Source organism: Lineus longissimus, chromosome 2 (genome assembly GCF_910592395.1).
Source record: "Lineus longissimus chromosome 2, tnLinLong1.2, whole genome shotgun sequence".
NCBI lineage: Eukaryota > Metazoa > Nemertea > Pilidiophora > Heteronemertea > Lineidae > Lineus > Lineus longissimus.
Window position 1 is genome coordinate 92,427 of NC_088309.1, and position 21,745 is coordinate 114,171.

A 21,745-nucleotide genomic window follows, 5' to 3' on the forward strand; every position below is an offset into this window, starting at 1 on the left:
TTTTAGAAGACACGATAGTGTTGATCAGTGCTGCAAATGATAGCTATAAAACACCTTGAGGGTATGATCGCTCGTCTTTCACTTATAGGTAACCAGGCATTCTAAAGTGGAAAAACGCGAGTCTCGGGTAATGTAGAAGCAGTGAATGCTGAACTAAAAGGAGTGGAAAAACGACAGATACGTTTTTTATTTCATTTCATTATTGATTAGAGTGTATATGAAAAAGGCAAAAGTGGTGTTACACGAAAGTGGTCAGACGTGCACAATTCATCCAAGTATAGACATGTGATGTGCTCCACCAAGAAGGGATTAGTAATTCACACACCACAGAACAGCTCTATTGAATGCTAATAGGTAGCGTAAGCCGTTGGCATGAACAAGGCCATTGTCTCTCTTCAGGGAGGGTTTCTTGGTCTGTTGAGCCTCGGTTAGTTTTCTCCGTCTTTTAACCGCATGATTAGTATAATGACATCATCCCAATTGATTGAATGTTCTATGTTCGTTCTTGAGTGTTTGTGGGCTGTTTGTGGGTCCTTTTGGTGTTCTACCAGGCGTTCAGCGTGTGGTCTGCATGTTGCCTCAATACAGCTCTGTCGGCAGGAGCAGTCCAACTTGTACACTGCACCCCGTTTGTCTCTCCTGTCACGATGGTACGTTGAATTGTTTTCTCGACAGCATCAGTATGGTATCTGTTGTTGTTTGTGAAAGACAGTTGGATGTGTTTTAATCCTGATTCCAGATGTTTGGTGCACAAATGTTGAGGTTATTTGTAAACCTTTCTAAAAAATGCGATTCAATAATCTTACAAATGTGAAGTTCGAAATCAGTATACTATTAATTCCAACCTTCTAATCTTTTTCATACTAAGTGATACGTTATATGTCCAATAAAAATGCTCAAATCATCTTTGCAATTCCTCCACATGTACGTGAGCAAAAATGGTCCTCATATTTACGCATGCCCTCTCCTTGGTTCGTACCCCCTGAATAAACGGGCCCAAGAAAGAGCTTCGATAAACAAGAGCTGTAGATTGACAAATAAACGGGTTGAGGAATTCTGAGCCATTCTAGGTTCACTCTTTGATGAGCATGGGTACAGTTGTACACTGTTACTGGAGAGCCCAAGACATAGATAATCAGAAGCCGTTGTGGACTGATTTTACACATGAGCACATAACTAATTGACAATAATTACAAAAGTGGAGATTTACATCACAAACGTCATTGTAGAAGCTCGATAAACCAGGACTACAGAAAGACCGTGATATACTCGGATCATGCCTCTGTACAGTACCACATGTGATACCAGTAGATACCGTAGTTGTTGAATCTCGATTATAATGTTTCATCAACAGAGTTCACTCCTTCACTGGAGTCCCTGCCTTTGATTGAATGAAATCAGTAGGCATTTCTCATTAGGTTTCGTTCTTTATCAGATGCTATCTTGCTACTGATTGCTAACCAGATTGATTGTGCTACCAGGGACCGGGTCGGTCATTTCTGCAACAAGATAAAGGAAACGGCGTTAGTTAAAAGTTCAATCATCGGACAGCCGTGGCTTTCTCACGGTTACGTTTATTTTGGCCGGGAAAATGATTCTGTACAACGTAAAGGAATTGCCACACACTGGTGGTGCTATTGAGGTTTGAGCCTAGCAACAATCACCATGGCAAGGAAGCCAAGCATAAGGAAGCCTGCCAAAGACGAGCACGCAACTGCAAGCACAAGTAGAGGGATTGCCCATTGGTCGGGGCAGTTAGGTGCTCATGCTATTCAGGCCTGAACAAGTTATGTATGCTGAAGATGTCGACAAGATAGTCGTGAAGAAAGTTTTGGTTACTGAGGCTTGAGCGGAAGCTTTCAGGCACGATAGATACTGCCCGAGCCATGGTTTGTAGAAGGGTTTATTCACACATGGTTTGGAGGCTTTGAAAAAGGTATAAGGATGAATTTCTGTCTTGTTATGCTCCATCTAGACGGAATTGTAGAAAGATGTTCGTTCCCGTTGGACTATGCACAAGCATGTGTGATGATGCAGTTTACAAAAAGTCAAGGGTAGGAGACTGCGATGATTGCAATGGCCAATACAGGTTTCTGTTTAGCCCATTATATAGCCTCGATCCGCTACGCTACATCGAGCCTATGCACTATCTCGAAAAAGCCAGGAATTCGAGCCCAAAACCATTATGAAAAACAGGAAAACCCCTCGGTATAAAAAGAGTTTGACGACGCAAGGCTAGCCAACCAATCAGGTCATTGTTTCGTCAACCAATCATTTTCGCAACAGGTACCTCGCACTTCGTCCCTTTTGGGGACGAAGTATTGGTCTAGTTTCTGTTATGCTTGACTTTTGGCACGTGAACAACAAGAACATGCAATAAGGTATCATTAAATCGGAAATATGCTGCTGCGAGATCTATAAATTTGGTGTCCAGGTCACCAAATGTGTTTACATATCTATCTATTGATGAGACGGTAAAGCTTTTGAGTGTTTCCGTTTTTTAGTGTTTCCCCTCATTGGGAACACTGAAAGCTAGATTGATATGTTTTCTATTGAAAAGTCATGGTCTCTAGCCGGCTGAGACACTGAAATATGGGGACCATTCATAGATGTTTCACTGGCTTGCGAGGATTCTCTGTGAATTAGTGAAAGCTTTTTTTACCATCATTTGGATCGTCTGAACGTTGGAACTTTGTCAATTTCGTTTCCCCTCCTCTTGCATTGACAAACCTGTATAGAGGAAATAGTCGTGACTGATTCAGTAGACCATAATATTTTGACCTATTCAGTAAACTCATCAGGAATCACTGTCATGCTGACTTGATCACACCACTGTGGACAATTAGTTATTACAGCACACACAGCAGTGGAGTCTTTTGAAAGTTTTACCAAACAGGAGCTGTACACCAGTTTCTCGCTCAAGATGGATTGTAAAGGAATACATTCTGAGTGAGATCGAGTTGACTTGAGATTGAGTTGAGTTGTTTCTTGTGACAGCGCTCATCTAACCATGTGGGCCATCTTTCGTTTAGACAACGATTCAACCTCTAGAAGCTGGCAGCAACAGACAGACTGGTAGTGAGTAGTGTCGACTCGTAGTAAACTGGCGAACTAATCAGAGAAATTGCTTAATATCGAAGTCTGGTGACAAAACGGTAACAAAAGCAAATTCCTCTAACGGAAAGCAAAGTTGTGCGCACAGGAAGAAGCTTAGCAGACCTCAGCAGGGTGGAATAAGTATGAAGCCACTCTTCAGACTTCTCCATTGTCCTCGTCGCACTTACCCACATTGACGTGGCCTTGCCCGGGATGCTGTTCCACCATGTACGAGACCTGATCAGGCCAGTGGATGCCCACCATGATCTGGTAGGTCAGAGCTCCCAGGATAGCACCGACGATAGGTCCTACTACTGGCACCCAGAACCAGTTGTAACCCCGGAAGCTGGAAAATAAACAACGATGAGTCAACAGGGCTTTTAGAGTGCTGCTGTCCGAAGTGACTCGCTATTAGGTGTAGCAGAGTGCTGCTGTCCGAAGTGACTCGCTATTAGGTGTAGCAGAGTGCTGCTGTCCAAAGTGACTCGCTATTAGGTGTTGTTTGGCGCTCATCGCTCGCCACTGACGTCGTGAATTAAAAATTATACTGCAGTGCTGGAGAATAAACGATGACTTCGGAAGAATTAGTACAAACTGATTGTTTCCATTTTTTAGGTTGATCGTTAATGAAAGTTGTATGTACAGTCTAAAAGACTTAAGTAAGTACTGCACAAAGCTATGGAGTAACAATGCACACATTTAGCGTAGTCATCGTTTAAAAGCTAACCCTGAGGAAGATTGGTACGTGACGTATCTTGTTACCTGAAAACAGCACCGCCCCATCCAGCTAGTGCTGTAAATATCCTAGGTCCGAGATCTCTGGCGGGGTTGATGGCGTAGCCACAGTTTGACCCAAATGCCAACCCGATGGCCACGACGATCATGCCGATCACAAGGGGAATCAACCCCTGCTGAGGGTCAGCGTTTAACTTGTCCACCACAGCACAAACGCACATCAGCAGCAAAGCTGTCCCGACGATCTGAAAATGACGACAACATACTTTTTACAAGAATGTTATACCAGCATGGCCGTAGGTGGAGAGGGCAGGGGGATCCGCCCCATCCCCCAAAAGTTGCTTAACGTGCAGGAGCACCCAGCCTGATATTACAATCTGGCAACTCGGCTGGCTTATTCGGTCGCCTCAACTCTGCCTCAACCAAGGCTCGAATGTAGAGATGCATCTTTTAATCAATCATTAAGTTACATTACGAAAGTTGCCGAGGGAGGCTACCGACTCAGTCACGCGTGTGGAGAGCAAGGTTGTCCGCTGCACCTGACGGTCAGACACATAACTCCTGAAGAAAGATGCTGCAACGAGCTGAGACTGTCGGGGTAAAAAAATCATTCTTAAAATTGATTTTAGATTTCTACAATTTTTACATGTTTAAGGATTTACAAAATGTTCACTTGAATTCTCAATATAGAGCTATTGCTCGATGATCGAGGCGTCCTCACCTGATCGCCCAGGCCCGTCCACGTTGACACATACTCCTTTGGATAGGTAGCGAATATACCGGCTGTGGCAGTGGGCCCAACCACCGTCCTGTTTCCACCATCAAAGTTGTTCAGGGCATCTTGCAAAGGAAATGGTATGTTATGAGAAATGTTTTTTTGGATGTGTTCTTCGCTGATTCCTTATCCGGTCCTATTAGTTTCTGATCACAGTACACGGTCAGGATCATTTTCATTATTGCGCTCAAACGATACTCGATCTGTTATCAGCGCATTGTGAGACAGAGTCTGTCATCCTGACAGCTAAGCGAGTCTGTCATCCTGACAGCTAAGCGTGTCTGTCATCCTGACAGCTAAGCGAGTGACTTGTTTACTGTCTTAGCCGCAGCCATAGTGTCGTACGGACTAGGCGTGAAATGTTATAAAGAATGCATTATTCTCACCTAATCTCTAACCTTCGTGTGACCAGAGGTTCTAGTGACCTCATTACAATGAAAGGGCAGGGTAGAACAACATCATGAGATGTTTCTAGTTCAAGTCATGCGGGTGGAGATTGAGGACAGCTGTTTATCACATTGACGGGTGTACTAAAACTCACCGTAGTAAACTCCATAAACGACAGCTGAAGAGGCGATGGTGCCGAGGAACTGGCCTACAATATAGACGGGAACCTTTCGCCACTGTAACCGGCCGAGCATCGCCATTGCTAAGGTGACAGCTGGGTTTATATGGCCTCCTGCAGAAGAGTGAAGAATCGGCATAATGCTCGTTCATGCGAATGAAATCGTGAAACACGGAGCGTCGGCCCAACACCGACAAAAAATAACTGTACGTGACAATTCTTTGATTCAGTAAATGATTGAAAACCTTTTAAGGTGACTACCTGATTCTGGTAGGTTTGAGTGAACTTTAAGTCAAAACATTACTTTCATGGCTAAGCTCATTTGTGGGTTAATCCGCATTGGTTGAATAACAATGAATTTTTCACCAAAAAAAGAATTTTAAAAAGAGAGCTCTAGATGTCAACCGTTCTGAAGAATAGCGTTCACTGTACTGATTAGCTTCCTACAAAGCCAATGTTTTCTTTTGAAACGCTCCGTGTTTCCGGTATATGACTCATATACCTGAGAGCTTTGACCACCCACCTGACACATTGAAAGATGCGTATACACCAAACATCACTCCGAAGCCGTAGGCCCAGTTGACAGAGAGGAACGTCCCTGCGGATTCTGCTGTCAATACTGACTGTGCCACAGAGCCATTACCAAACGTCTAAAAAAACCAATCAAACGACAATTAGACAATTAATCAGCTGTGGCTTCTGTGCCAATCAAGCATGAAAAAGGTATTCCTATTGACCTATACGGGGCGTATCATAAAACGAAACCGTGACAGAAACGGCGGTTATTCCAAAACTGAAGCATAGCATAAAGCAGGAGCTAAAGCTTCGCCTTCATGTACCTTTTTCGAAAGTCCACGGTTGCAGCTTATTTTCATTGTCTTGGAACCAAAGCTTTATGTTTTGAAGCAGGACATTTCAAGCATGGAAGTAATTAATAGGAAAATGGCTGAAAAAAGTTGACATAAATTCATCAATAGCATATGTTAATTGTTTTTGTGTCTAAGGATAAGTTACCAATGAACTAGACGTGTAATAAGTCACTTGGCAGGTCCTATCGAATAATCGTGTCCTAGTTCTACGGTTGTTTAGAGTTGGCTCTTACCGTTATCATGAGCCGGGTCAAGGATTGTCAATAGTAAACAATCGACATTACTCTTCATGTCAAGTTTGAGCCATTGTTCCTTTGGTTATTCTCCAAGACGTGTTGTACTAGCTCGATGGCTTGTTTGTAACAGTCCGTACACGTTATCTATAGACCATAATCAAATGAGCAAGGCGTCATATGCTTAGAGTATTTATACCCCACAGTGTCTAAACCTCAAGCAAAACAACAAGCGAATGTTAGGCTGCGAATGGCGTTTATGAAAAATTTATATTGTAAATTTTAGGAGATTCAGAGCCTCACAGATTTTGCAAGTGATGGCTGTAGTTATCCCGAATGATGTAGGTAGCATGCTGCATTTTCGGAGGGAGTGTGTTTCTAAAGCAAGCGGGACGAGAGTGGAAATCAAGGCGTGTATGGAGAGGTTGAGTAGGTCATGAGGAGGGTTTCTTTCTTGGCAACTTACAGTCAGTATGAATGCACCCATCAATTCAGCCATAAATAGCCGAGTATATTCATTTTCCGCCCGACATTTCAGTCTAAGTCCAGTTCTCCAGCCCATATTCAATTAGAAAGAACCAAATATCAAGGAAAGCATAGAGATGACAAAGAGAGATGACAACTGTTAGGTTGACCCAGGTTGACCCTGATCTCGTTGTGGCAGATGACAGTTCATACATGTTCTGACATGTCAATGAATCGGATAAACTGTCTCGCGCTCATGTGATACCGTAGATTAGATAAATGCACGATTAAACTTGCATGAAACCTTGTTACAATACCCATTGCCTGCTCCTGTGCAAGCTTTATAGCCCCGGGGCATAAAAAAACCAACGTATTGAGAGCTTTTTTAAATCACGAGTAATCGAGTCGATTATAATCATAATATAAAATGTATATGCGACAAAAAGGAGTGTTCTGCACCCCCCCCCCCCCCCGCGCCGCCGAGAGCCTATTTTCGCCTCCTTATGTTACAATGCGGCGGTCCGTCAGGAGCAACCTTGATCAAGGTGCAACTGCCAATGTTCAGAAAGAATGCATGGGCCTATGACCCTACACCGGAGCCGAGCCCTTGATCAAGGTGCAACTGCCAATGTTCAGAAAGAATGCATGGGCCTATGACCCTACACCGGAGCCGAGCCCTTGATCAAGGTGCAACTGCCAATGTTCAGAAAGAATGCATGGGCCTATTGCCCTACACCGGAGCCGAGCCCTTGATCAAGGTGCAACTGCCAATGTTCAGAAAGAATGCATGGGCCTATGACCCTACACCGGAGCCGAGCCCCACCAAACAAACCAAAGAAGAAATGCTACCCTGCCTAGGGGAAGCAGTGGTCCGCGGCCTACATGTATCACCGGTCAGCCAATGCATTGGCCTACCTACCATCAGAATCCAAGTGCCCAGAAACTCGGCAAGAAAGAGCCTGATTAACTCATTCTTTATCCTGCATTTTTGTGCGAGAAATTCCCTCCACGACATCCTAGAACGCCAGCGTCCACATTTCGCGGCGGTTTCTTCTGTTGCGGACATCAAAATCTAGAAACATGCGAGCTGTGGCTGTAGCTAAACCTCCATGTGTAGTAAAGATCGTGAAACACGATTCCTTCGCCCCACTGACATATGTTTGAGAAGCAGCCGGCGTCGTAATCAGGTAACTGACTTGGAATGAATAATGGTATATCGAAGCATTCCTTTTACTAGTGGCTATCAGTTTAAAGAGATATCTGTATACAAACAATAGCAGGTGCCTTAGACTCGTGCCTAAAGTGGTATCTCTGACAGTTCACTACCATAATGACCACTGTTCGCTAGAACAATATCTGCCCTCCTGAATAAAAAAAGGTGCCAACATCACGCCAGACCTGAAATGTGGATTAAAAGTCCCGTAGGATGACACTGAAAAGCATTGCTGTGATGCATTTTAGTGCGAACGTTGTGACATAGATTTCAAAAGAACGTTAGGGGAAATAAGGTAGGCCTACGTGGAAATGTACCTGGTACGTGTATGCTTGCTCAGCTAGACACAAACTGCTGAAGAGCGAGCCCTACATGCCTCGTCAACGAGGTTCCGTTTCTTCATATTTCATCAAGACGACCAATGTTTCATCGCCCAGGCAAATTGTATCCCACCTACCGTCAGAATGAATGCGCCGAGACACTCCGCTAAAAGAAGCCGCGCAAATCTGTACTTGGTCTTGCATTTCCTTCGCATACTCCTTTTCCAGGACAAAGGCTTGACAAGGCGTTTCTGTGGCTTGAGTGGGCCCTCTGCCTGACTGATCGTAGAAAGACTCATGTCGCTGAAGTTGACACCCGGACCGTAATCTGTTTTAAATTTGCCGGCCATGTCTAAAGTTTGCTCCGCCAACTTGAGTTTCCCCTTTGTGAATCAATTCAAGAGATGTGATTTGAAAACACCATGAACTCGTCACATTCGCACGTTCACGACTTGGAGTTGAAGTGGGGGGTAAGTTTCTTAGTTACCATTTCATAACTGTGAAAATACGTCAGTGGTGGATCAAAGGCATTCATAGTAAGAAAATCATGTTGTCAACGTGTCATCAAAGGTGTTTATGCAGATCATTAGTTAAGCTGTTGGATAGCACGAAACACACCACATCATCGATTTTGAAGAAAAAAAGCCTTACCCGTACATGTTATCCTTGTTATCAATGCTCCTGCGCAAATTGCATGTGTTGGGTTTATGACATGAAAGTGCACGTCATTCAAGAAACCTTTGGAGATTATCTGCAAGTTTGAAGCAATACTGCCCTCCCAAGAGAGACTGCAGTATCTGCGAGTTTGAAGCAATACTGCTCTCCCAAGAGAGACTGCAGTATCTGCAAGTTTGAAGCAATACTGCCCTCCCAAGAGAGACTGCAGTATCTGCAAGTTTGAAGCAATACTGCTCTCCCAAGAGAGACTGCAGTATCTGCAAGTTTGAAGCAATAATGCCCTCCCAAGAGAGACTGCAGTATCTGCAAGTTTGAAGCATGCTCGTCGTCCGAATAAACGTGCTAATTTCTAAAGTCACAAAATATCTTTGAGAATTTTGTGATAACTTCGGCGGTATCCTTGCGGTAGCGCTTGCCTCCGCCACAAATGTAGAGGTAAAAGTTGACGCAGTAATTCCAGAACCATAGATTCAGGGTGGCCCATGCGCCGATAGCATAACTTAACCGGAAGTAAATTGATGTCATGTCATAAACATTTGCCAATTTTATTATTGGTATATAGGTCCGATATGGTAGTGACGTCACAATGTAAGCAACGCTTACAAACATCAACATGACCGTCAAATGTTGAGTGCTCTTCTCCATTCTCTCCGATTGTTGATTTTCAAGCATCTCCCTCCTCTGGTTTGAGGCCCGATTTAGAGTGATGATGATGATGACATTGCTGGCAAAGATTATCACAAAAGGCACAACTGTCCCGAATGTTATGTTGAAATAAGAGGAAAATTGTTCGAATGTCTTGTTTTTGTGAACGATGTTGATGACTCGTGTTCCTTAAAGAAAGGCAAGAAAATATGCATTATATCTGTTCTATCTATTTTTGATCAAATGTTGTTGATCTAAAGAAAACTGTTTAACATCTTCCTGATCACGATGTTAGCAAGATACAGGACTGATCTAAAACAACTTGAATGAATTCGGCCCATCATTAGTCCATTATCGACGATGAAAGACAGTTCTTACTGAATACATATAGCTTGGACAGCTTACTTCATATCATATCAGATGATTACGTTAAGATGCCGTACTAGATGATATTGATGATGCTAATGATCGGTTTATTTACCTGTTTTGCCGTCATAAACGTATTTCATAACATAAAATAAATGAACATTGGCGGCGGTTATAACAGCAGACGTCACGGTAACAATGGCCTTAGCGCGTGTTGCTGTGCACAGACGAGAGACCTTCATTGGTGACGTCACTGCCACCAGACGATCCAATGACATGCCGGTCAGAAACAGACCTGACAGCATGGAGCTTGTATACAACATGAAAATATGGAATCTGAAAAGGAATGAGAAAATAAAGCTGCTGATTAAGTGTACAATTCGCAAAATGCGCAAGGCAAAAAGACAAGTAATGGATCGCCACATACAGAACTTACTGGTACAGAGTTTCCATCTGTTTGAAGGAAATAAGGACATCATCAAGAAGCCCAACGTAAAATGTTGAATAAAACCATGCGACCTCTAGGAGGAATATGGTATCAGCGACTGCCATGCCTGTCATGTAGACACACGGTGAGAGGTTCCTGTTGTGAGGTCTATTGGCGACCAGTATCGAGATGAGGTTGCCTGGGACACCAAGGACGACGGGCACCAGCCAGGTGTAGCGGGAAAGAGCGGTGAGGGCGACCTGGAGGGCGTGGTTGCCCAGCGGTAGGTCATCAACAGCGGGTGTGGAATTACCCAGATCCATCTTCACGAAGGGTACATCTCTCTGACTATTCTGCATTCATTCCAAAACATATCCGAAAGCATACACATGTACTACTAGTTTCGATCCCAATATAGCTGTGGGACTCATGTTTACCAGCACAAGGGACGGAAATACCCTCTACCGAGATGGTGTGGATGTCCTAATTTAGATCTAGCATCGACTTTGATACAAGATTCACGCTTCACTAGGAAATTGGATACGAATCTAAAATAACCGCTCTTTGATGATATTTAACGGAGATATACATGACTGGATTTATATATATTTGGAAACAGAAACAGAAGTGAACTGGATGTGTCAGGCGTTCCCGCGGCAAACTCGGAGGCTTCCCCCTTGTAATGCAAATTAGTAAATAATCAAACCCTACATGCACAACTTTATCACCTATCATCCCTGAAAGTTGCAGTGCTCGCCGCCAAGCGGTTACCGAGGAGCTGTCCAAAAACAATTTTTTGTCAAAATTTGCCCAAAATTAGCCATGATCAATAGAATACATACAAATTACGCAATTAATTGTCATATCCGTAAACTCGCCACCTGGTATGCAACACATAGTAAGTCCGTTTGACACTCATCTCTATAACAAATCATCTCGTGTCGTCACTGTCAGTTGCTGCCATCTGAGCTCAGAAATAGGAACTTGGCACTTGCCTAAAAATGTCTTTCAATTATACCATTCCATCGAACGCTATTGAATTTTCCAGTTTTTTTTACCGTCTGATTGACACGAATTTGATTGCTTTTTACCGTCTGATTGACACGAATTTGATTGCTTTTTACCGTCTGATTGACACGAATTTGATTGCTTTTTACCGTCTGATTGACACGAATTTGATTGCTTTTTACCGTCTGATTGACACGAATTTGATTGCTTTTATCCGTCTGATTGACACGAATTTGATAGCTTTTTACCGTCTGATTGACACGAATTTGATTGCTTTTATCCGTCTGATTAGACGGTAATAAAACTGGAAACTTCAATAGCGAATGACGAATGTTGGATGTATGGGGGACTAATGGGGGATGACGAAAGTGGCACCCCAAACCACCCCCACAGCCGCACCAACCCTGAAGCGACAAGCACGTAACGGGTCATAGACTCCAACTGTGCTTTATCTTCACTCGATCTCGCTACCATTCAGTCACTGCCAAAAGTGTCGAGAAAGAGCTGTTAAGTAATGACCGCATTGTAACGACCATTCATCAGGCTGTGTTCTGTGATGCTGCGTACAGTATGCGAGGCAAGATTTGTGCCGGGAAAAGACATCAGTTATGGCCTGTGGATGTTACATAGGCCTACGTGTACGTTTTCGTAGAAGTCGAGTCGTCTGACTCATCTTATTTTCATTGTGTTTGTTTTCTGAACAACTTTTTTTCAAATTGGTCTAAAACCGGATCTCCTGTATAACACCACATCATGTCTTATAATTATTCTTAGTATGAAACAAAGCCCGTCTACAAGTAACAACATGTCAACTTGCATTAAACTTGCCATTGACCTGACTACTTTATTACTTAATTACATTGGCACAGTTATGAGAGCTTATCTAGTTAACATACACAAGCATCTTTGCTCTTCTTTAGTAGATGCAGGATGTAGCTATATCGTTTTGTTTCACATTTACCCTTGATTCTATACGTGACGAGACACTTGAACAATGGCGAAGTTATCAGTTTGTTGCCTTTTGATGTTTTTGGGTGTCGGTATTTACGCTCGACCGCATGAACTTGCCAGGAGCAGATCTCGACGCGGGGTGGCGGACCCAGATGTGAGTATAAACACTGATTACGGATTCAGGGAGCTTCTTTTCGATATGGGATGTATAAATGTAAACGCATTGCTGACTGCTTAGTGTTGCATGGCACGGCTTCGCTGCTATGTCTCTCGACAAAAGGTCTCTATTTACTTTCATTCCATAGATAGTTAGTATTCCGCGGACCAGTCAGCAGGCTATGCTCATCCGAATTTTCTATATAGAATTTGAAAAGTGATTATTAGAAATCAATGTATCACATGAGTGTTTATCCGCAAATCATGATAGACCATATGACTTCTCTCCCTAGCGGTTGTCTGCTGTTTATCAATCTTCTACTTTGTTTGAGAAAAAGGAACTTCTCAGTTGGCGATGTCTAACTGCCTTACAAATCGTATATTCCTTTAGTTTGCCTGTGTATATTTCTAGTTTATGATTCCCTGTCTCTGTGCTTCAGCGATACCTCGAACGGTTTGGTTACCTCGTGAGTGGAGGCTTGGGTAGACCAGGTGTCCAACACAGCGAAGAAGCCAGGTCGGAGGGAATCAGGTACGCCCAATGCTCGGTCCGACTTCCATCTTGTGCATGAGGAACTGTTGAATCGAACAGACCAGCCTGAACCAAGTTCCTATTGGATTTAACAACGAAATGAATTTATTCAGGGACCAGGTCAAAGAGATTTCCTTTATACCACTCCGTGACCAAGAAAACCAGTCAAGAATGTCAACATCGAGCCCAATAGTCTAGAACTCCTCAAATATTTCCCTCGCCAAATACAGCTGCAGAGCTATTGCGAGGCGCAGGACATCGTCTGAGTATTACAGCATCTAATGTCTATTTCAGTTGAGATAAGCGTACTTTCGTACTTTCAGGCAATTCCAAAAGATGGTTGGAATCGAGGAGACAGGTATGCTGAATGAAGAAACCTTGGAATGGATGGACAAACCGCGGTGTGGTATGCCTGATAGAGTGCCTGAGGGTGCCGCCTCGGACCTGCCTGATGGGGTGGTCATAGCTCAATCATACACAGTGCCAGGTAAGGATGAGCGTATGTGATGGACACTTCGCCCCTCGTGTTACTCTTCCTTCAAATTATGATAAGCTAGTGAGCATGACAAATGTTAACTCATGAGTAGAGATAGTCAAATTCTAGGATAAGAGCAATTCTTTCGGTGTGGACTCACGCCCGACACAATCGCCGTTGTAGTTGAGTTCGAAATTGACCCTGGTTTTACATTTTCAGGTTCCAGGTGGACGAAGAATTTTCTTACCTACAAAATTCACAATTTCTCACCAGATTTGTACGCGGGGACGCAGCGGTAAGTAACTCTATAATTCCTTAGCATTATTTCTGTCGTTCTCTTTGACAAGTGGGCTCAGATGAATATCTTTATCAAATTTAAGGGCTATGCAAGGGACAAACAGAAAGGTCAGTTCGCAATGATAAAGGACATTCTGAGTTATAGTTCTCCTCGGTAAAGCAATCATTATAGCTGTTTCGTTTCTCTCTTTATTTGCCTGTAATGTTTTAGGCGAGCTTTCCATGAGGCGTTTAAATACTGGAGTGATGTGGCCAACCTGGAGTTCAGGGAGACTAGCGGCAAGGCCGATATCAACATCAGGTTTGCTTACGGTGTACATGGTGATGGACAATACAATGGCTTTGATGGCCAAGGTACGTTTACAGCGTTTTGAAATTTGAGCACGAGTTGTCTTGATCTCACGACCTCGTCGCAGTGGCACGATGACAAGAGTACTGCCTTTCTTGCCTACTATATCAGAATACATCCCAACACCTGACTAGCTCCGCATTAAACCTTTGATAGTCTTCTGCCAAAGCTGTTTTTATATGTTTGATCTCCAGGTGGCATTCTAGCCCATGCATTCTTCCCCGAAAGCGGTGAGACCCATTTCGATGAGGGTGAACTGTGGACGGACGGTGAAGATCGCGGCTCCAACCTTGCCATTGTCGCTGCTCATGAGTTAGGCCATGCGCTGGGTCTGGCTCACTCAGCGGTCCATGCGGCGCTCATGGCCCCATACTATGCAGGTTATATCCCCAACTACCAGTTGCATCCAGATGACATTGCTGGAATACAGTTGCTGTATGGTAGGTCATGACTGTAGTTAAATAATGTGGCTGGGCATCATCAACGTATAAGTCCTTATCGGTAGGTCTTGTTCCTTATCATCACGAAAATGCATACAAGCTCATTCTAAGCAAGTTTGATATCCGCTGCGATTAGGCAGCGTTTCCTTTTGTTAAAAAGAAGGATTGATACCGATATGTTTAGATTGAGGTTTAAAACATCACAGTTAGATATATCTCTTCATCTTTCGTAGGACCCAGACGAGGAATACAACCGCCAAGACGCACGACCACCACGCGGCGCCCACGCAGAACACGGCCCCCGCCCCCGACCACGACGACCACCACGCGTCGTCCAACAACTACCACGCGGCGCCCACGCAGAACACGGCCCCCGCCCCCGACCACGACGACCACCACGCGTCGTCCAACAACTACCACGCGGCGCCCACGCAGAACACGGCCCCCGATCATGACGCCAGAACCAACGACAACAACGACAACAATGCGTCCAACAAGGAAACCGACCACTTCCTTTCCCGATCCATGCACTACAAAATTTGATGCTGTATTTTATGGTAGGTTTGCTGTATCGCATCGTGTGTACATACATAGTAGTCGGAAATATTGTTTCGGAGAGGAGGATTAAAAACCAAATAGTCTTCCTGGTTCATTATCCTTGGACCACATGCCAGTGGCCACTTGTTCGAAGCATCAGGTTTGTAGTGAAATACAGTATTACTGTTGTTTATTTTATTCCAAGGTCCAGATTACAAAATCTACGTTCTGAAGAGTGAGTGGGTCTACCGATTAGGTAACAATGGCGTGGAGCGGGGCTTCCCAATCCTGGCACGGACTCTCCTGAATGGATGGGTTCCCCAGAACATCGGCGGGGCAGCGTTCTCCAGGAGAACACGAAGGCTTTACTTATTCAAAGGCAAGTACACGAACGGTTTCTTTCTTCAGCGTGAGTGGCAAAGACAGCGAGGGATGCCTGTCAGGCTTTTATGTGGGAAGGTTCTTCGTCGAAACGCACCATGATGTTTTTAAGCGTGCCGTACTGCCTCGTGGCTGGTCTTTCGATTAAAGTGCTTTCTAAAACTCCTCGGTCGTTTTTGCGGCAGTGGTTATGGTCAGGCAAAGTATGAAAGAAGTAAAAAAACAGTCAAAGTCGAATTACAGTGTTTAGTTAAAGGTATTTTAGAAAAGAAATTGGTCGTCTCACCGCACAACTCTCGGGTGGAACTATCGATCTCCAACAGATCTTGCCCTACCAACAAAACTGGAATACGCGTGTATTTACAACTTACAGGAAAGCAGGTTTGGCGTTACCAGTTTAATCGGAACAACAGCACCTTCTCGAAAGACCCCGGTTTCCCAAGGACCATGGCCAGTTCACAGTATCCCAAGAGTGTGGATTCGGTGATTACTGACAGGGCGGGACATATTTATCTCTTTAAAGTAAGTGTACACTCCCGAAGAAGTGGTTTTGGTCTGTTAACTCCTAAAGGAAGATGAATAAAATGACGACATTGAGCTGCCACGGGAGCCTAAGTAAATAATGATAAACTGCTATTCTAAAGAGATATGTCGTGATGAGAGGTTACACTTAGTTTCAGTCATACAAGTCCTATTTCTTACCAAAGAATGGTTTGTGTTACATACATGCACCACGTAGGATCACACGTAGGGGTATTGATGCTGGTCACCATAGTACACAAGACCAAACCATTCCACTTTTCCCATGCTCATAGTGACACATATCACATACCGCCACTCCAACTTAGATGACTGGTCGACTCTGATTTACTTACGTTTACCCATATATATTACGTATACCCATATATGTCTAGTATTTTGACGTAAGTTTCATCCCGTGTTACTTGCACGAGTGTGCAGGGCCATGAAAGTTCATCCCGTGTTACTTGCACGAGTGTGCAGGGCCATGAAAGTTAAAGTGCAGAAAAAGCAGTGCCTGCTTTCTCTGTTATTTTCAGCATGGCTTCTACTACACGTTCAGTGAGTACTACCTGACGGTTGACCGTCATCAACCCCGCACTATCAGCAGCCGCTTCACTGGTATCCCTGACAACATAGAGGCGGCAGTCAGGCTGAGGGATGGCTACATGTATTTCTTCAAGGGAACCAAGTAAGTAATACTGCCTTGTCGTTTGCTCATTCTACTGATGGCAGCAACGGTGGACAGTCACCAAATCCTTAGTCTTTTGGGCATTCTTGCACCTGTCTGATAAACTCATCTCGACTGTGGAATGAGGCTATCGTTAATTGATTTGACACCGTTTTTTATTTTAATTCCAGCTATAGGAAATTCTTGGATGGTTACGGTGTGGTGGCTGGGCCAAAGGCGAAAGCCGGTCCATGGATGGCATGCGGGGGCGCCCAACCCAAGTAATCACAAGTCCTCGAACTGATCGAGTTGCCCAAGAAAGAAAACATAGTTGAAATATAACATTGAACTTATTAAAACTTCACTGCGACATCGTGCAAAAGCTCATTCTTAGAACATAAAACTGTGTTCGTGCGATGGAGTTTCACGTGTTTCATGTTTGAAGAGAATGGTACTGGTATTTTGTGTTGAAGCAAATAATGTGAGTCAGGCATTTGGTTATATCATGTGTAAATTGTCTGACTTTCATTTGGAATCTGCTTTGAGAGTACATGTATATCAATAAAATGATACAATTTAGAAATGGCTGTGTATTGCTTATTTTTAAACACTTGGCAAAGCTGGTGCTAGATTTCTGTATCGACACCATCCGATTAACCAAGCCTGAAAATACATTCTGGGAATGATCTCTCGGCCGCAGCTGCCCCGCGGGTATTGCTGATGGAAATAAAGGTTTACCGGGTGTCCAAGAAAAACGTATCATTTTGATATTCTGTGTACATGATATAATCAGTGCTAGATTCGTCCACTATAAAGTTATCCACCCTTTTTGCAACTTGCTTTGTTGGTGACGATTATATATGGCATATTCTTTATCTAACTCGTCGATAACATCAATGCTGCCTATCTTGAATTGGAAAGATTCTATTCTAGTCATGTAATTAGAAACCTGTAAAAGATCGCATCGAAATGATCGCGGTCATTGATAGTATGTAATATGACGTATGGATGCAATAGTTCATTAATTAATCTATCACAGTAAGTGAATAGTCCAGACACCATGATGGATTTTGTGACATCCCAAATGGTATCGACGTAAACCTGAAGATTGTTCAAAGCAGTGATACTCTTTTCATCGCAATTTGGAGAAAGGTCGTCAACTGACTCTGTCTCCCTAAATGAGATTCAAACCATGTCTTATCATTAGATCTTGTTTATAGCCATAAAATACGCGCGCGTAGACCGTAGTGACAGGAGAAGCCTACGGATATGCTTTAGAGTGGATGCAGAATAGTCGAATTTCAACAATCCTTGTAACTGCAGTATACTAGTACATGTACATGTAGTCAAAGAGATGTCATGTCGACAACCCTGGTGACGATGGATCTGGGTAATTCCACACCCGCTGTTGATGACCTACCGCTGGGCAACCACGCCGTTCAGGTCGCCCTCACCGCTCTTTCCCGCTACACCTGGCTGGTGCCCGTCGTCCTTGGTGTCCCGGGCAACCTCATCTCGATACTGGTCGCCAATAGACCTCACAACAGGAACCTCTCACCGTGTGTCTACATGACAGGCATGGCAGTCGCTGATACCATATTCCTCCTAGAGGTCGCATGGTTTTATTCAACATTTTACGTCGGCCTACTTGACGACATCTTTGTTTCTTTCAATCAAGCGGAGACCATTTACCAGTAGGTATAATCTGTTCGTCAACGTAAGTTTTCTTCAGAAAATATCTGAATTCAAGTCACGCACACAAGACTGAAATGTTGCTGAATCATACTCGGTGACACACACTTTCGATTTATTTCATTCCGAATCTTGAAACTGTCATTGATGGTTATCAGTCCAAAGGAGTTTCTATGAATGGTAGGCCTATGCAGGCATCACTCAGTTGACATTTTGCTCGAGGCCAAGCAACTTTTTCTCGTTCCTTTTCAGATTCCATATTTTCATGTTGTATACAAGCTCCATGCTGTCAGGTCTGTTTCTGACCGGCATGTCATTGGATCGTCTGGTGGCAGTGACGTCACCAATGAAGGTCTCTCGTCTGTGCACAGCAACACGCGCTAAGGCCATTGTTACCGTGACGTCTGCTGTTATAACCGCCGCCAATGTTCATTTATTTTATGTCATTAAATACCTTTATGACGGCAAGACAGGTAAATACTGATGTAACAAGGATACTAAATAGTACCGTCACATGTGGTGACTTAGAACAATTTAGTAACTTTGAACACTCGGCTAAAGATTTTTCTCATCACAACAACTCTTTCTGGGGGATGTTCAGTGTTAAGCCCACTGTTCAAAGTCGCCCCATCATAATTTTTACTGATATTACTAATTACATAGTATTTTTCATTTTTATAGAGGCTGCATAGTTAGCCCTCCTTATGTTCTTATTTTGCATTACACACAGTTCCTTTTTTTCTTCAAGAAACTCGTCTCATCAGCGTAGTTCACGAAAACAAGACATTCGAACAATTTTCGTCTTTATTTAACATACTATTCGGGACAGTGGTACCCTTTGTGACAATATTCGGCAGTAACATGATTATCATCGTTACTCTTAATCGGGCCTCGACTGAGAGGAAGAAGATGCTTGAAAACCAACAGTCGGAGAAGGTCGAGAAAGGCAACCAACATTTGACGGTCATGTTGATGTTTGTCAGCGTTGCTTACATTGTGACGTCACTTCCGTACCGAACATATATACCAATCATGAAACTCCCTTTGTTTACTGCAATCTATGATATGATGAGTGCCTATTGGCGTCTTCGTTACACAGTTGGCGCTTGGGTAATTTTGAATTTGTGGGTCTGGAATTATGGTATCAACTTTTACCTCTACATTTGTGGCGGAGGTAGGCGGTATCGTCAGGATACTGTGGAGGTGTTGGCCGCCTGTTTCAAGCTGTGTGGGTGTAAACAGTAGGTCTGTGGTCTCTTGAAAGATGATCTTTTGATCTTCTTTTTTTGAATCACTGCCCCTAATGCTAACCAAAATAAAAAGAACTGAATATTCCATATATAATTCCTATTCAGTTAGAATGTCATCTTCTTTACTATACAGTAGAATGGTCAGTAATTTTCGTGATGGTTTGAAATTGGTTCTGAGATTCTTGGCATCAAGCACCTTCTTTTAGCAGTGTATTGCCTTGGTCTTGCACACCCTAGTGCAGAACGAAGCAGGTTGACGACACTCACATCGGCAGTGTTTGGCACAGTCTGGGACTGACCATTTCATTTCTGCCCGGTTACAGGAAGCATTCACATGCACGATGTGCAGTCCAAGCAGCACGGCTAGGATTGCCTGTAAAAACGTGATGGGAGTTAATACAATTCCTTAGCCAGTTCTCATACACAGGCAATATAATGCAGGCAACAGTGCCCAACGTAAATTTATGTTTGGCGCCCAATGTTAATTAAAGGTAAATGCTTCCAAACATAGAATTTACGCTGGACAGATGTAGATTTCATGTCCAAACATAAATTTGATGTTGGAAAAAAATTCTCAAAATATAAAAAAATATAAAAAATCTTTTTTTCACATTTGAGAAGAAAAAAAATTTCAATTATTTTGGAAAAAACGTTTTTTCCAAAATGTTCAGGAAAATACAGCAAAAAGGTTATTTTGTTTGCAATTTTTGAGGGAAAATCTCCAACGTAAAGTTTAAATTGTGTACGATTTTGGTAAAATCTATACATGTCAATATTATCTGAGGCATCGCCGAGTCCGGCCGTTTTCTGGCGTTATCTCGACATTCCTCCTTGAAGCACGTAAAACTATTTTCCGTTACTTTACTGTGCAGGATGAAAATTCGAAACTTACCAACAAAATCGCCTTCAAATTCATATCGCGGGATGTACTTGGCCTTCAAATGGTTAGGAACGGGTCGCCTGTTTCATGTATGAGCACTCCCGGGATGTAGTACGGGACAGGCTCTGTAGAAATGTGGTTATCAATCGTCTGCCTACCCAATATACGCACAGGAATATTGGTGCCGATCAGATAGGAAATATCCACTTGGAATGATAAACGGAGATCATTAACATTATTTTTACATAAAATGTCGGCTATTTGTTTTATCTCGTGCACGTAAGTGGGTGGTTGTAAATTGATTCAGTTCTAAACACCTGTCGATGACAATATAATATGATGCTGCTTTAACTCTTTTTAACGGGTTGGCCATAAATATTCCAAAAGGTTAATTATCGGGTACAAACAAGGTATATCTTTAATTACTAGGAATTGCAGTGATGAACAGAGTATTGGTGATTTGAAAGTTTCGTGAAGGAACAGGGTGGAAAAGAGACATTTCTGTGAAGTAAGAAAGCCACGTGGAAAACACCTTTTTCCGTTAGCTTGGTCTGATCAAACATGTTTTGTCTCTGACGCCAAGTTATGTTCACGCAAGCGTTAGGGGTAAAACATATGTTGAAGAACCTGCCCTGAAATGATAACAAGCATAATTGGGGCTATCTAAACTCATCCTAAACCAAGTCGATGACTTTTACCACTAGTGACGTCCACTATCTAGCCTTTAGGGCCCCAGCTCGGCTTCGCATTGTGAAAAAGATATGTTTCATCTTCAAAAAATTCCTATTCAAGAAAAAGGTGAATCCTGGATGTGGCAATACAATTCAAGAGACTTTTATACGATTCCCTTCGCGATCGTTCACCTGTTAAGATGGCTAGAACCTACAACTTTCCCATCCCTTCAACACGAGTTCTAGGAGACCCCTGAGACTTGATTGCTTGTTAAGTCGCCGGCAACAGCGGATTTTTTGTTCCTCCATCCTGACCTCGAAATGTTTGCGGTAGTCAGAGCCCCACGTGCCTGGAAGCGCCACGATATCTGTAAAAACATCTGGAGCGCTAGCGACGCAGCACTGAAAGCCGTGTCTTTCCTCGGAGGATGGGATGTTGTGTTGGATTCGTTACGTGCCTAGTTTCATATGTCTTGCACTTCCCTAGGGTTGATTAAGATATCCGATCTTGCCTGTCATGTTCTTGGCAACTGTACTACATGCTACATTT

General features: G+C 43.3%; 2 protein-coding genes and 1 long non-coding RNA gene across 5 annotated transcripts; 1 reads left to right on the forward strand and 2 right to left on the reverse strand.

Moving 5' to 3' along the window:
- Positions 1 to 178: 178 nt before the first annotated feature.
- On the reverse strand, positions 179 to 7,979 carry LOC135499798 (aquaporin-7-like). Of its 3 annotated transcripts, XM_064790763.1 has the most exons (8): positions 7,658 to 7,976; positions 5,695 to 5,821; positions 5,148 to 5,285; positions 4,553 to 4,671; positions 3,859 to 4,076; positions 3,285 to 3,442; positions 2,663 to 2,730; positions 179 to 1,499 (listed from the first exon to the last, which is right to left on the reverse strand). In XM_064790763.1, the coding sequence occupies exons 1-7, from the start codon at positions 7,802 to 7,804 to the stop codon at positions 2,696 to 2,698; spliced, it is 942 nt and encodes a 313-aa protein (XP_064646833.1). In that variant the 5' UTR covers positions 7,805 to 7,976; the 3' UTR covers positions 179 to 1,499; positions 2,663 to 2,695. The 3 variants fall into 3 exon arrangements, with proteins under 3 accessions (XP_064646833.1, XP_064646827.1, XP_064646842.1); XM_064790757.1 differs by lacking the exon at positions 2,663 to 2,730 and having other exon boundaries at positions 7,658 to 7,979; XM_064790772.1 differs by lacking the exons at positions 2,663 to 2,730; positions 7,658 to 7,976 and adding an exon at positions 6,740 to 6,934.
- A 4,307-nt stretch (positions 7,980 to 12,286) lies between these two features.
- LOC135499819 (interstitial collagenase-like) lies at positions 12,287 to 17,285 on the forward strand. Its single transcript, XM_064790783.1, has 11 exons — positions 12,287 to 12,500; positions 12,943 to 13,034; positions 13,358 to 13,521; positions 13,729 to 13,804; positions 14,018 to 14,160; positions 14,350 to 14,595; positions 14,829 to 15,152; positions 15,338 to 15,511; positions 15,887 to 16,035; positions 16,572 to 16,723; positions 16,894 to 17,285. The coding sequence occupies exons 1-11, from the start codon at positions 12,390 to 12,392 to the stop codon at positions 16,985 to 16,987; spliced, it is 1,725 nt and encodes a 574-aa protein (XP_064646853.1). The 5' UTR covers positions 12,287 to 12,389; the 3' UTR covers positions 16,988 to 17,285.
- A 2,441-nt stretch (positions 17,286 to 19,726) lies between these two features.
- LOC135483445 (uncharacterized) lies at positions 19,727 to 20,731 on the reverse strand. Its single transcript, XR_010446320.1, has 2 exons — positions 20,537 to 20,731; positions 19,727 to 20,017 (listed from the first exon to the last, which is right to left on the reverse strand). It is a non-coding gene; the product is annotated as an uncharacterized LOC135483445 (long non-coding RNA).
- Positions 20,732 to 21,745: the final 1,014 nt, after the last annotated feature.